The sequence below is a fragment of the Lissotriton helveticus genome, chromosome 2_1 (assembly GCF_964261635.1).
Source record: "Lissotriton helveticus chromosome 2_1, aLisHel1.1, whole genome shotgun sequence".
Taxonomy (NCBI): Eukaryota; Metazoa; Chordata; class Amphibia; order Caudata; family Salamandridae; genus Lissotriton; species Lissotriton helveticus.
In genome coordinates this window covers 1,988,653,603-1,988,669,307 of record NC_136059.1, presented here as the reverse complement: position 1 = coordinate 1,988,669,307, position 15,705 = coordinate 1,988,653,603, and the positions used below count along the sequence as shown (strand labels likewise).

General features: G+C 42.5%; 1 protein-coding gene across 1 annotated transcript in view; it reads right to left on the bottom strand.

Annotated features, from left to right (window-relative positions):
- MND1 (meiotic nuclear divisions 1) overlaps positions 1 to 15,705 on the bottom strand; it is a 387,648-nt gene that overhangs the window by 243,899 nt on the left and 128,044 nt on the right. The window contains exon 4 of the mRNA XM_078676946.1: positions 8,765 to 8,913. Coding sequence (XP_078533072.1) covers positions 8,765 to 8,913 — 149 coding nt within the window. The remainder of the gene's footprint in view (positions 1 to 8,764; positions 8,914 to 15,705) is intronic.

The following is a 15,705-nucleotide window of genomic DNA, read 5'->3' as shown; positions in this document are numbered from 1 at the left end:
CACATGAGGTATAGTGAACCTTGCCTTAGGGTTGTTAGGCCTGCTGTAGGGGTGACTTACCTAGGCCTCCTGCATAGCTGGTAGGCCTTGCACACAGGGATCTGTGCAAGGGGGACTCATCATTTTTATTGGCACCAAAACATGCATGCTGCAAAGGCAGGATGCCTGCGTTTGGTGAGGGGTCTTTTAGGGTGGCACAATACATGATGCAGCCCTTAGAGACCCTCTCTTGTCTCAAGAGCCTTTGTACCACTGATACCTTTTACAGGGGACTTATATGTGAGCCAGAGGTGTGCCAATTGTGGAAACAATGGTACCGCTTTGGGAAAGAACACAGGCAAAGGGAACCTAGTTGGCAGGAACCCAGTGCACACTCAGTCAAAGATGCATCAGAATCAGGCAAAAAGTGGGACGTAACCATGCCAAAAGGGGTACTTTTCTACACTCAGGATTACAAAACAATGATGTTACAAACCTAATGTAAGAGTAAACAGGTCCATAGTGTAACTGGACCACGTAGAAACTTCTATAAAATTTAAATCGGATAGACCATTATCAGTGTATTGACCTTCCAGAAACCTATAACCACAGTTACTTGCATAGGCTATGTTGTTCAGTTCTACTTCCTATCATATTTCTAGTTGGCAAATTGCCAAGCGTTCATACAAAATGGTGCATCAGCATGAGAAAAATAGAATATGCCGTGCTTTCTCCTAATCTTATTCTGAAATCAATCAGGGGGACACATGATGCCCCCAGTTTAGGGGTCCTCTAAGCCGGTACATTTTGTGAAATGCCTTGGAGTTACCCTGAACTCACCCTCCAGTGTGAAACGCAAACCAACAGGATTGTCAAGTCCTCCTTCTGCTGCGTGAAAAAACTCAGGATAATGTTTTTTTTGGGGGGGAGTGGGGGGGTCTATTACAGTTACAGGCTCTCAGGTCTGGACAAGGCCAATACCTTTTATCTCTGGTACTTACAACATCTTCTTCATAGATTACAGCAGGAACCTCAGCAATCAAAAAAGGTTGCTAGGAAAAACTCTAGACGCATGAATAGAACCCCTTTTCCTCTATAGGAAAATGCATGCCTATCCGGCCAGACACAGTCTCTGCCTAAATGCCCACACTCACACCGACATTCTGAAATACACCAGATATTGACTTGGTGGCTTAGCATTCTCCATGCAGAGATCAAAATTATGAAAACGTATTCCTGATTATCTGACATTTTGTATTGCTCTAAAACATGACTGTTTCCAAGCAACTGAAGTAACCGATGCAACAAGCCTAGGAGAAGCAAAACTTTAAAGCACCACAGTGTGGACCAACACTGCATTACTGCCTACCAATAGGGAATTGCTGTCTCCATACAACTGAGTCACCTGGTGGTATAAGACATCAGAAGAGCAAAGTCACAACTACAGCCTAGTACATCATACCAGATTTTCTGGTTAAACAATCTGTATATATCAAACTCACTCTCCCTTCTCTATGCTGAGCACCTCTCTTATTGTCATGTCCAGCACCGGCTCCTAGCCCCTACTCCACACAGCTGCAGGCATGCTCAACCGGCCTTCACACAGCACTCAAGCACTAACAAGCCACCCAAAATAGTTAGCTGCACATCCCACTTACACAATTCAGACACATCCCTGGACCTCACATAAACTACTGAGCCTTCCAGCACTTACATGTTACCGACCTCCAAACTGCTAAGAGTCGCTGCCTAGATCACTTTCTACACCATTTCCTTCATATAGTTCTGTTACGCTACTACATATTTTGGACAACGAAGGCAAGATCTTTTTCTAATAACCACGAAAACACCACCTGTCACAGTACATATATTCAACGCAAGCCAAACATTTTCTCATTCATGCTCATTCATTTTCTCATTCATGCTCCCAGGATGAGATAAGGGAACTTTGAGAACAGACTAGTGGAAGCAATATGCTATATAAATGACTTTAAAATAAGAATATATATCAACTTGAAAGATAAGAAACTTTCAGGAGGTTATGGTTAATCACAGTATTAATTTAGGTCTTGTAACACCTAGCACTTTTCGCAGGGTCATCCCCAGATGTTTGCCTTCTGTTGCTGAACCCGTTTTTGATGGCATTATGACTCTGTGCACTTTTTCCCTGCTAACCAGTGCTAAAGTGCTTGTGCCCACTCTTCCAAACAGTGTAAGATTGGCCTACACTTAATCGGAACATTTAATTTAATTTACTTGCAAGCCCATAGTAAATGGTATTACATGTACCCAGAGCCTCAATATTAAATGCTACTAGAAGCTGCAGAACTCACTGTATCATCCAATAACATAGCAATGTAAAAAATGTATACAGCCTGCCACTGCAGCCTGAAGTGCAGTTATAAACTGCCACTTCAACCTGGCAAAAACACCTTTTCCCAAGTATAAGCCTTCATTTTTAATACTTGTAAGCCAACTCTAAAGTAGGCACTGAAGGCTCATAGACTGGTTGTGTCTATTTTTTTAAAATTATTTAAAAAAATGTTATTAGCCATCAGTAGAATACCATTGAACAGAAATAGCACAGAAAAAACAACACAAGTAACCGAAATCAAGACACATGAGAGCACAGAAAGTAAAACATACATTGGCAAAAATAGAAGATGACATTAAATCAATTAATTACACAAAATATCAAACTAAATGTCAAGAGACCATGCCGCTTCTAGTCCCACTGAAGACTCAACCACACCCTTTTAAATTTTGCCCAAGAGCGTGGGCCCCGGGCTTCGGCTAAGGCCAGTTCCATTTAATAAATTCCTCTCTATAATACCCAAAATTCAGCTATACTTGGACACACTGTTTGAACCCATGCCCGAGCAATGCATAGAGGAGCACATGCTATAATAATTGAAATTAAAGATTTTGTTAGATTACCCTGATCTGATATTACCCCCAATACAATTTCCTTCTCTGATAGTATTAAAAGCTCATGGGGTACATCAGACCAGAACATATTCAACTTTGGACATGTGACAAACATATGGCGGAGATCAGCGCTATATTCGGGCAACGTGACTTTAAAGAGACATGGGTCATAGCCCACTTAGAGATAAGCTCTGAGGTATAATACAGCATAAACATAAGCCGGTGTTGCTGTCGTTTCAAATTGACTGAGATAACTGCAGCATTTATAGTTGCCAAAGATTAATATACATCCTCTTTTATTATGTCAATTCCAAAGATCCAGCTCAGTTTGACTGCGATCTGTATGCCGTCATCAATAGCGACCGCTAAGAATTTCTGATAAACTTTACCAATACAAGCCCAGCCAGAAATCTGAAAGTTTGTAGATAATACCTCAGTCGGGCTGGGTAATTCTAATAAGCCCTCTCTGCGGGTAAAATAATCCCTAACTTGCAAGTACTTAAAAAATGTACTCTTTAATATCCCAAATTCTTCTTTCAATTATGTAAATGATCGAAATCCTTGTCCATCATATAACTGCCCAAGCTGTATTATACCATAACGTTGCCACCCTCTCCCCACATAATCATGAAATATATCCGAAAATCTCGGATTTCCCCATAAATTGGTATATGCGTGCAGCTCAGGCAATGTATAAGCCTTGCATATATCTTGCTAGATCCAAGCAATGTGTCTAACTACCTTAAATCAAACCCTCTTGTAATAGTTAGGGTCGGCCATTTATACAATAAAAACTGCGTGTTTGGACCACAAGCCACCTGGTATGAAAGCCAAATCCTCCCGGAACCAGGCCCCTTGAGTAAAGTTTGAATCCAACTAACAAAAGCAGCTCAGAAATATACTTTTAAGTCTGGGAGTTTAAAACCGCCTTATTCGTATGATAGTTTAATGTACCTAAGAACTCTCCGTGCCCACCGGTAGCCCCATATAAAACTGCCTACAGCACTTTCTAACCGCTTAAAAAATGATAATGGCACCCTTAATGGAATAGTATGAAACATGTACAAAAACTTCGGAAGGATGCTCATTTTTACTGCGTTACACCTCCCAATGATACTGAGGGGTAACCTATGCCAACTACGCATATTTACATCCAGTTTTTTTAACAGTAGCTCGTAATTTAGATCAATCACATCATCGGTTTGACAGCTAATACACACTCCAAGGTATGTAGCCATTCTTGTGATTCCTAATGTAATTGGGGCCGTTTCAGGTTGAACATGTAGGATCGTCTATGTCTTATCCAGATTTAATTTGTAGCCAGAGAAAGAACCGAAAAGCTGGGCCTCTTGTGTATTTTCAGCTATAGCTTTTACAGGTCTCGTAGTAAAAATATTAATGTCATCGGCGTATGCAGTTAATTTTAATTCCTTACCATTTAGGGACACTGGAGAGCTATGAGCATTATGAAGAAAATGCTTTATAAAAGGCTTGATATAAGGAGCAAATAATAATGGGAATAACGGGTATCCCTGCGCGTGCCCCTCTGAATACTAAAGAAAGATGAAGAGGAACTATTAAGCTTGACAGCAGCGGTTGGTTTCTGTACCGCCGAGATAAACCTCTGACCGAGACCTAATGATGACATCATGAGCCATAAAGCTCCCCAGGTCACTCGGTCAAAAGGCGTCTCGGCATCCAGCATCAGTATCCCGATCTACTGAGTCAATTGGTCAGAAACATCAAATGCAGTAATAGCTGTGTTAATGTGAGCAGCAGTACCTCGACCCGAGACAAAGCCATGTTGTTGTTCAGAAACCAAAAGATGGATAATAGGGGCTGAACGAGAGAGAAAAAATGTTGGCGTCAGCATTAATTAAGGATATTGGTTGGTATGAACTCCTATCCTCTACTGTTTTCCCCTTTTTTAGAAAAAACAATAATGTTGGTAATATTCCAAGAGGAGGGGGCATCCTCCCCTTGCATTATTTTATTACACAACTCAAGCAGAACTGGAACAGTATATCTTTAAAAGTTCTGTAAAATTCTAGAGGAATAGTATCTTCACCAACAGCCTTACCTATAGGTAATGCGCTAATTGCTTCGTTTACTTCTACTAAATCCACATCTTTTTACATTGGCTCTGAATGGAGTGGATTCAAAACAGACATTACACTTTTTTGTATATAATACATAGGTGTTTGCGGACTAAAATATGTTAAATCACTATGGAGCTCAGCATAGAATAGCCTGATTTGTTCTACTATATCTGTGGATCTGTTATAAACTGAACCATCTGCCCCTTTAATTTGTTTAATATATGAGTTGGTCCTCTGATCAGCTAGCTGATAGGCCAGCACACGATCAACCTCCAGTACCGTAACAAATATCTCTGAAGGTGTATTCACGATGAATGTGGGCGTCGAGGATCTGGATGCACAGGGCAGTTTGCAAGATGGGGCTAATGATGGCTGTCAAAGTCTCCTCCAAGTGTCAACAGCTATGCCGGTAGCACAAGTCGAGGGGATTATGTCTTCTACTCCTACAATATCTGCCACAATGTCTCCCACACTGATGCCTGCATTAGAAAAAGGAATTACTAATAAGGCTCCACCGGCTGCTAGCGTCGATGAGGAACCTTCACTCTCTAGAATCATGCAGGCGCTAGTCATTCACAGAGCCGAAGCTCAAGACTATTATCTCTATTATCAGGCTGATAATAGAGAGATCAAGCAAGCTTTGATAGATGTGACTTCCAAGGTCACACAGCTCTCTTCCGAGGTTATTGATCTTCAACAACGAGTTGCAGCTGTAGAGGAGGTCAATATTCATACTGTGAATTTGGTAAAAACGCAAGATTCTCAAATGACTCTTATGCAAGTCAAGACTGAAGACCATGAGAATCGGCAGCAGCGCCAGAACTTAAGGATTTTTGGTACTCCGGAAGGAAGGGAAGGCTCGGACCCACGGGCCTTCTCGTAAATCTTTTTCAGAAAACCTTTATAGACCAGATTGCCTCTTGTTTCTTTCCCAAGACAATCAAGCTAGACCTAATTTTGCATTGCCTTTCCTTGTGTTTTTGGGTAATTTTTTGCTTTGTCAAGCAATTTATTTAAAGTCGCGTCCATCAGCTCCTGTCAAATTGGATACTATTGTCCATATTTGTGCGCTCTGACCGGTGAAAATAAACAATGGACAAGCGATGGCGGCTGCGTCAATTTATGGATCCCTGAAAAGCTGTGTGCTCACAGGTTTTCTTGCAAGAGCCGGCCTGTCTAAAGATCATAAAGGATGGTCGTACGCATTTCTTTTTCAATGAGTAGGAGGCTAAACAAGCACTCTTTAAGTGGCAGCCCACTGCTAAAGATTGATTTGATGTGTAAAGGGTGCATTCTTGTGATACTAGACAACAATTTAAACTAGAGACTGCTTAAGCTATAAGTCTTTCAAAGTACTGCTATGACTTGCTGTTTTGATTTGTTTTTGATACTACTATACGCTTACTAGGGGTGGAATGGGCGGGGTGTGGTGGGTTCACGGGGGTTTCTGAGAGGGGAGCAAAGGTGGCGTCTTCTGCATGCTGTCAACTTGGGACAGCAAGGAAGGGGGCGATTCCTTTTTTCTGACACAGGGGTGGGGGTCTGGAAGGGTGGAGTATGGTAGTCGGCTGTCTGTGGTTGTTTTTTCGGTTTAGGAGGTGGGGAGGGGGTGTCAGGGAGGGAGGGGGATAAATAGCCAAAGTTTAGCAATAGATGTACAGATGGAGAACAGGAGTAAGGAGCACATGTCGAGGGGGAAGGAGACTGGATTGAATTTACAAATTTTGTTAAATGCCGTGTGTTAAGAACATGTGTTGGAATGTATCCGGGCTTAATCAGGTCAGTAAACGACGATTGGTAATGGAAGAACTTAAGGTATTCAAACCTCAAATATTATGGCTCGCTGAAACACATATCGCCTTTAAGGATAGAGCCCTTTTTAAACAACTTGGATAGGAGTTATGTGTACCTCACAATCAGTTTCTTTTCGAGGGGTAGCCATATTGAAGTCCAAGCAATGCAAAGTTAAGGTATTTCGAACAATGGCCGATTCTAAAGGGAGATGGGCAATTGCCCAACTCCTGATTTTTGGGTACAAGGTCACGGTATGTATGGTATATGGCCCTAATACCGGCTGCCCGGAAATTATTTATTTTTTATGCTCTGAATTACTGGAATGGGCAGGCGAACTCAGTTATGGGAGACTTTAATTGTATTTTAGATTAAAAAAATCGAAATCATGAATACCCTAGCACGAGCTAGAATGGTTCAGACGAGGGCAGCCATAATTGACTTACTTCACATACATCAATTGGAGGATGCTTGGAGGAAAGTATTTCCAACAGTTCCAGGTTAAACTTTTTTTTCCAAATCCGCATAAACAGTATTCCAGAATCGATATGATTTTTACTAATAAAACTATGCTAGAAAATGCATTCATAGAGGTATGTCCTAAAATTACATCGTACCACAACCCTGTTATGCTGACATGTCAGCTTCAGTCTGGGGGGAAAGAGTAAGCTTGGGAATTTTATTTTTCTAGACATCTCCTTAATAACTCTGAATATGTGGAATATATGCAAGGAATATTTAGGGAATACCTAGAGAATAATCAAGGTACGGCCTCTAGTACTATAGTCTGGGATTGTTTGAAGGCGTATGTGAGAGGGGCAACACTACAATATATTATCAAACACAATCGGCAAAATGCAGCCCTGGTGGGGAAGGAAAATAGGCAGTACATAGAGTTAGAGCAGCAACATGCTAGAGCTATTGCTTTAAAGGATACTGGGGAGCAGATGACCTATTTGCAGGTTATCGAATTGAGAGCAAAGCTAGCTAGCAATTACCATAAGTTCAAAACTAGACAATGCACTGTGTCTAAAAAGTAAGACATGTGTAATTAAGTTTTACATGTCCTGGCAATGTGAAAACACCAAAGTAGTTTTTCACTGCTTTCGCATGCATACTTATTCAGATATAGTTTCACAACGTTGCCATTGCGGATATAATTTTAGATAAAGCTTGTATTTACTCTGTTAAGCAGTTTCTCAGCATCCAAAATTCATAGTACTGCAGGGTGAACTACTTTTTAATTTTTTTTAGTAGCTTATTGTTTTTGTATCATCAAACGTTGGCCTTCTCGCAACAAACCAAACTAATTAGGGCACATGAGATGAGGGAGGTTTTCCATTAATAAAGCTTTATTTTGTCATAAAGTTGCCAACATTTGCATATATTTACTTAGTTTGTATGACCATGCAGAGAATGAGAAATATGAATGTACTATCATGGCCAACATGCTTGGACTGTATAGGACCAAAGAAATGTGCCCGTGTAAGAATGAAACATTGAAAGACAAGTCATATAAAAATAGAACTCACATGCTCTAGAATTTCACAACAGTTCAACTCTGTAGGTTATTCTATGGAATCTATGCACAACATCTTCATTTGGAAACCTAGAGTAGCCTAGTGTCACTGCTGAAATAACTCCTATCCCCACTGATTTGACAACCACAGCATTCCAAACCCCTAATGGCGCAAACGTTTTGTATCTTCTAGCATATTCTTAGGCCAAGTATTACATATTAAAGCAGATAGCTCCCTTTCACATCCTTGCACCAAAAATGAAGCTAAATTCCACCCCCAACATTTCCATTGGTTATGACATGATAGATTATCTAAACAAAGATGTTTTTCAATGAAAAATAAAAATCAATCCACAAAAGCAACAGAATGGTCAAGAACATATCATATTGTCCATTTGACTTCATTGTTTTAAAATGAGGTATGCCTTATCAGTCATTCTATAATTACCTGAGTTTCTAGGGTCTCCAACTTGCGCTTTCGTGCATGAAGGGCTTTACTAGGAAAAGCCCAAAAGTAATTTGAAGTTCCAATTCTCTCTGTGTCCACCATGGCATCATCAACCAAGCTTTGTAAAATCTCCTTTACGGACATTGATGCTATAATATGGAACATATAAAAGTTAAAAATAATATTTATGTATTAGTAATGAAGCCTTGCAAGTAAAATACCACAATATCACAAGTCAAATGTAATAATTTCAACACTGCATACAAAACAATAGGAGTTTCAGCAGCAACTTCAATATTAAGACTTAGGGAGCTCATACCTGATCCTCTGCTGTTTTCCAGCCGAGGGGAAGCCCGAGCGCTTACCGGCCCATCATCACTACCATTACCCTGCTGGGCTTATGGGGAGGCTGAACCACATTCGCCAACCTGCTTTGAGTCAAGGATGCCGCCGGCAGCACCTTGCCAGCGCCAGGAGGCGTTTACAAATTGTCCAGTGCTCCCGCAGCACAGGAGCTCATACTTGATCCTCTGCTGTTGTTTTCCGGCCGAGGGGAAGCCCGAGAGCTTACCGGCCTATCACCGCCACCATTACCCTTTCGGGCTTGAGGGGAGGCTGAACGCCATTCCCCAGCCTGCTTTGCGTCAAGGACGCCGCCACCAGCACCTTGCCAGTGCCAGGAGGCATTCAGGGCTCCAGCAGTGCGGGAGCTCATACCTGATCCTCTGCTGTTGTTTTCCGGGTGAGGGGAAGCCAGAGCGCTTACCGGCCCACCACCATCGCCATTACCCTGCTGGGCTTGAGGGGAGGCTGAACCATATTCCCCAGCCTGCTTTGTGTCAAGGACGCAGCAGCCAGCACCATGCCAGCGCCAGGAGGCGTTTAAAGATCGGCCAGGGCTCCCGCAGCGCATGACGTGCTCGGGCGAGCCCGGGCCACAACCGGGCAAAGGGCGGGCCCGTCTGTGCCAGTCAGAGCCCGGAGGAGGATGGGCTGGGCCCTCCCTCTTGGTTTTCTTTTTTTGTTAATTTTTCCCTCTCCCTTGGACTCGGATAGCCTGGAAAGGTGTCCGTCCCTCTGTTAAGTAAGTTTGCTAGAAAATTTGTACTGATACTACTTCTATTCAGTGTGACTTTATCCAGTCTGCCTAATGGCAAAAGTGAAGCGTACGGGGGAGATGGAAGGTACTCCTAAATCTTTCCAGAATTCTACCCATAACTGTTATCTAACACGGGCTGCCAAAGCAATAGATAAAGAAATATTAGTAGTGCAATGCCGGCTATCCTTAGATGGAGGCTCAATCATAGGCTGGAATCAAGATATCTCTTCAAATGCCCAAGCAAAGAATATGGTATTAGAGAGCTCCATTGTAGAACAACCGATACTGGAACTTACCACCCCCAGTAGAGCCCCTGGCCCGACCTCAAGTATCTCCTATACCTTGTCCACCAGCTAAAAGGAAGAGGTAGCAAAAACACTTGGAGCCTTTACTAGTAGCTAATACTAGATCAAAGAGAAAAACTAACACAACACCACACCATCAGCAATATTGCTTTCTCATTCTGTGCCACCTGTCCTGGCAGATTTATCTCCGCAAAATATTACGTTTTTAATTATTGAATTTGAAAGAATAATGTTAAATAGTCTGTCACCCATTATGAACAGGCTTGAAAACCTAGAGTTAATGTGGTAAATATAGAAAATACGCTATCTGCCCTAGCAATAGATGTCCAGAATCTGCAGCACAACTGGGGGACAAAAGTCATAGGAACCACAATGCCCCGGCAGAAACTTACCATTGTAATTCAAAACAACCTTCTGTTGTGTCCATTTCTCACGAAAATTGGCACGACACAAGGAAGTCCCTTCTAGACATAAAGCCACAACCATCATCCAATTAAGGAGGGGTATCTTGGCAATCATTCTAGACTTGACACTAGTAGCCCCTCATCAAACGTGAAAGGAATTGAACCCTCTAGACAACTTGACACAAAGAGGCAATTTACCAACAGGGGTAGACACCGGTAATGATGTGACACTGCACCTCCCCCCAGAATGCTGCCCATATGTAGTGATCTTAACCAAAGTTCCGCCGCTTATGGGTAATATAAAGGAATCCATCACCCAATTGAGGAACAAAGTATGCCATTGGCTATCACGGAACACTGATTTTTCGAATTTCAGCTTCCACAATATTCTATTTGTTTGAAGAGTGAGCTGGGTTGGTCCCTTGCGAAAGGTTGGCTAAGGAGACTGCATAGTAATTAATTGGAGAGCCCCAGATCTTGCAGGGCAGCTACTCCAGAGCAGGAGGAAGCTATCTGAGTGGGTTTCCGGACATGGGATTGAGCTAGTGCCACTCTTTTCTATAAACATCTTAAGCCAGCCGGGTTATCTCCTCCACTGAATATCCGCCCTGCCCAGAACCTATTAAATAAAAAGGCTTACTTCCCAATGGAAATCAGTAATAGATCTGTGGCTCCTACTGATTTGGACATCCCAGATTGACTGAATGAAGGGAACGAAAAAACAATGCTGGCCTACTCGGTAGCTACAATCACCCCAGCAGCGGGAATAACAAATACTGGTGATACCATCTACAAAGAGTTAGCGAATAGCATCTTACCTACCCAATTAAATATTTGCGTACCAGCCCAATAACCAACGCCTCTAAATTCCGTAATGAGTCGCCCGCTACAGGGAAGCAAGGGCGCTGAACAGTCTTTTCAGATTGTGTCTTGGAATACTGCAGGATTAAAATCGAAGTTAAATGACCCAGAGTGGGGTAGAATGGTGGATAGCTGCCATGCACGTGTGTTCCAGGAAACCTGGGCAACAGAGCGGGTGTTTAGGGTGGGGTTCACTACATTTAGTATTGAGGCCAAGACGTCAACAGCAGGCCGCCTGGCTGGAGGGCTGTGAATATGGGTCAGGACCTCAATGGACTGTAAAATTAAATTACTGAACGTAGGTTCCCAGGAAATTCTAGGCATCGATATGATATGGCCCAAAGTGAATATCTATCTCAGGCTATTTAATATATATAATAGGTTCAGTAGCCATTATAGGCACTCAGAAACGATTACAACACTTGTTAACTTTCTTAAAACCTGCAGAGGGAAGTACTATCTCATCCTAGCTGGCGACTTTAACATAACTTATGAGCCAGAAGAGAACATACAAGAACTAGTGCAGGAAGAAGAGCAAGTAAGGGGAGTAAACAAGCTACAGATTCCACCCATTAAAAGATGCACCAAGGTTGGGCATCAGGTACTCTCTCTTACTTTAGCCCATGGGGTGTGCCTGTAACAGGCAGACATCCTCAGATAAGGAAGCCAGGTGACGTTCAAGAGGGGGAACATTAAAAGTAGGATAGACTATATTATGGTGGATCTTGACCTGTCGCCATATGTTAAGGATATGAGTGTTCAAAATCGGGAGGTCAGGGATCATAATGCCCTTCTTATGGAACTAGCTGGCCTCCACATTGCACAAAATCAAACTCATCTCCAACAACTCCAATTATAACTACGAACAACATTAGGAAAATTAAATGGAAAGAGGTCACGGCAGATGGGAAAATACTCGAAATAATATATAAAGAAGTGTCACAGACCCTTATGGCACTTAGTGACTTAGACCATAAAGAGGATGATCTCATTGTGACCATCTTCCAAATACTAACCAATTGCATTAAACCTTATTATAGGAAACCGTCCAATTTTAATGTGTTGAAAAGAAATGCCGACCCATGGTCCAACAAAGATTGTAAATTAGCCAGGGGCAAATTAACAGTGGCAGTAAAGCAGGGAATACGACCTGACATTACAAATAGAAGGACGTTGTATAAGAGGGCCCAAGATAGGGCCAAGAGAAGCTGGGAGGCTGAAAACTGACGTACATTAGCTGAGGCCTCAAAACAGAAGGGTGGCCAGCTTTTCTGGCTTTTTAAGGGTTCAATCAAGCAAGTCAGTGAAGATAATACAACCACGTTTGGGAAGAATATTTTAACAGGCTTTATATTGATGAGGCCCATGACCCAGAGAAGGGAACTGTCGCAGCAGCAGGGGAAGGTATCCCAATGACAATACAGGAATATGGTGGGGGGTTTTCCCTAATGAAAATTATGATAGAAATCAACCTACTCCAAGCAGGGAAAGCTCCTGGCTTAGATAGTCTTCCAGGAGACCTGTACAAGCAGAGCCTGATATCTGGGGCCCATTGCTTCAAAATCTTTGTAATGCCATTCAGCGAGGTGGGGAAATTCCCCCAATCTGGAAAGGGGCTGAAATAATTCCCATCTTATAGATGTCTCCCAAAAAGTTTTTTGCAAAGTAATTCTGCTAAGTCTCCAAAACTCGCTAGAGGAAAACAAGATTATCTCACACCTGCAGGCAGGCTTTAAGCCATCCACGAGAACTCTAGATCAAGTTTTTAGATTTTTGTTGCTCATTTGGAAGGAAGTGAAGATTTGGAAGGAAGAGAAGATCCGGAAGGGTCACTTATGTCGTATTTGTTGACCTCAAAATGGCATTCGACTTCATAGATCGCAAGAAGCTTTGGGCCACACTCAGAAACTTAGGACTCTGAGGCAATCTACTCCACCTACTGGTCTGTTTGCACCATGACAACTTCGCCAAAGTTAGATGGAAGTCTGATGGTAGCCTCTCTAACAATGTACACATTTTAAAAGGGGTGCGCCAGGGTTGTGTGCTTGCCCCAACCATTTTTACTCTATATAAATGGATTAATACAAGAGTTATAGGATTGTGGCGTTAATCAGCCAAGACTAGCAGGTAGCCATATACCCTCCCTGTTATTCGCAGATGATACATTGCCCATCTCGAAGACCACGGTAGGCATTCAAAATATCCTGAACAATTTGCCGGAGAGCAAGGATCGGGCCTTGAGATTAATTGCTCTAAAACAAAATACATGGTTTTTAACCCCTACAAATTGACCAAGGGGAAACTAATGTTGTGTACCAAACTCCTAGAACAGGTCAAGGTTTTTGACTATCTGGGAGTTAGAATTAGTGATAACTTATCATGGTCATCCCAAATCCAGAAGAGCGAACTGGCACTGCAACATGTGGACTGCGCCACAGCAAAAAGGGTAAAACGCTCAATCTTCCGGCCAATCTCTCCCATACTTTAAATACATAGGGCTAAAGGGCTAGGTGCGGCCCTGTATGGGGCAGAAGTATGGGGGCTGAAAAATGTGAAACAACTGGAGGTAGTGTTAGAATCGATAAACTTTAGGTGTACATAAGCGGCGTTCATTTATGTTCGCCACAGCCACTGTTGAGAGCAAAATAAAGATCGTGAACATTGCCTGCATCAGCTTGTCTGCTGGAAGTTCCTCTGCACATATAAACTGCAGTCATTCTGACCGACCGCAGCCATTTTGTATTCCGTTGGTCACCTTTTGTTTTACCCTGTCCTTACTAGCTTCCCTCTGACCAACCTGGTATGTGAGCTGGGGGCTACAAACTATTGCCACGACAAACATCAACTTGCTGCCACACAACTCGTTTTTCCTCTCATCTCTGTTTACAGGCAAACCCATAGACACCCTTACACAAACAGGTTCCAAATACCAAACAGACTCTTGCAATCATGGTTTATTGCACTGCACACAGCAAGACTTGTTTTTGCCATTAATGGGACCTGTTTTTATCAACAGAACGGACTCTTAGATCTGGCCGGTCTCACATGTTTTAGACCCTGAAGCAAGGTCCAGGTGCAAGATAAAATTGTCCGTTTGGCATGGGTGGGAAGAAAATAACTGTTGGGCTTGTGCAACCATGTTGATGAAACAATGTTTGGCTTGTGTGACAACTTGTCCAGGCGGGGATACCAAGCTTACATGACACTGATCATAAAGATTACTTTGTCCTGATACTGTATAAAAGTGACCTACAGGAGAGCTGTTGTTAGAACAACTCAGCAGATTACCACGGTGTCTGTTGACAGGTTCTCCTCATGAGAAATAATCTTGTTTCTTGTCTTCCAGTTTCCAGCGCCTGCCTCATTATTTTGATAGTAAATTCCGTGAATTAAAGGTGACCCTGTGCCGGGCAGCATTGGGGGTCTTAGGAGATTCGCTGCTTTTCACAATTGGCGTCCCAACGCGGGGTCCATCAGCGACACGTGGGTCCGCTGAGAGAGGTCCTAACGACGGAGTGAACATCTAACGATTGGAGTGCACCTGCCTGAAAGAGACCCTCGTCTGGCTGGCGATCAACTGAACTTCACCGGTTCCGAACGGACCTCTCTCAAGTGACCTGCAGTCCGGACTGGGACCTTAGAGGAGTGCCGCATTGATATTGGAGCAAGAGGACAAACAGGCGCTGGAAGGGGAAGACGAAGAACTGTACATACGGTCCGGGTAAGGTTGTGAAAAAGCGACAAAATTGATTGATTGATTGATTGAATAGTTTGATCGAATACTAGTATTCCTTTTTGAGTTATTTGAGACATTCCCTGCTTGCAAACAGAGAATAGGAATATTCTCTCTCTTTGCAGACAGCGAAGGACAGGTAGTGCAGGCTTTTTGTCTAAATTGTTTGATTGAGATATTCATGTTGACCGGTAAATACATCATGCCTGTTTTCTCTAGATTGTTTTGTAGTTGTTTTGGATGGGACCGTTTGTTAGAGGTCAGTCATCCGGCACTGCCGGAAGGCACCCCTAACAAAGACATGTACGTTAAAAATGAATTAGCCTTGTGAATATTGATTGATTGTTTGAACAGAAGTTACTATTTGCAAATAGTAAAGGGCAGGTAATGCAGACTTCTTGTCTGAATTTAGGATTACTTGAGAGATTTATTTTAACCGATATCCATCATGCCTGTCTTTTCTAAAGTTGTTGAAAAATGGTTGTTTAAGCTGGAATCGTTTGTTAGATATAAAGTATGGTATTTGTCCAATAATGTAT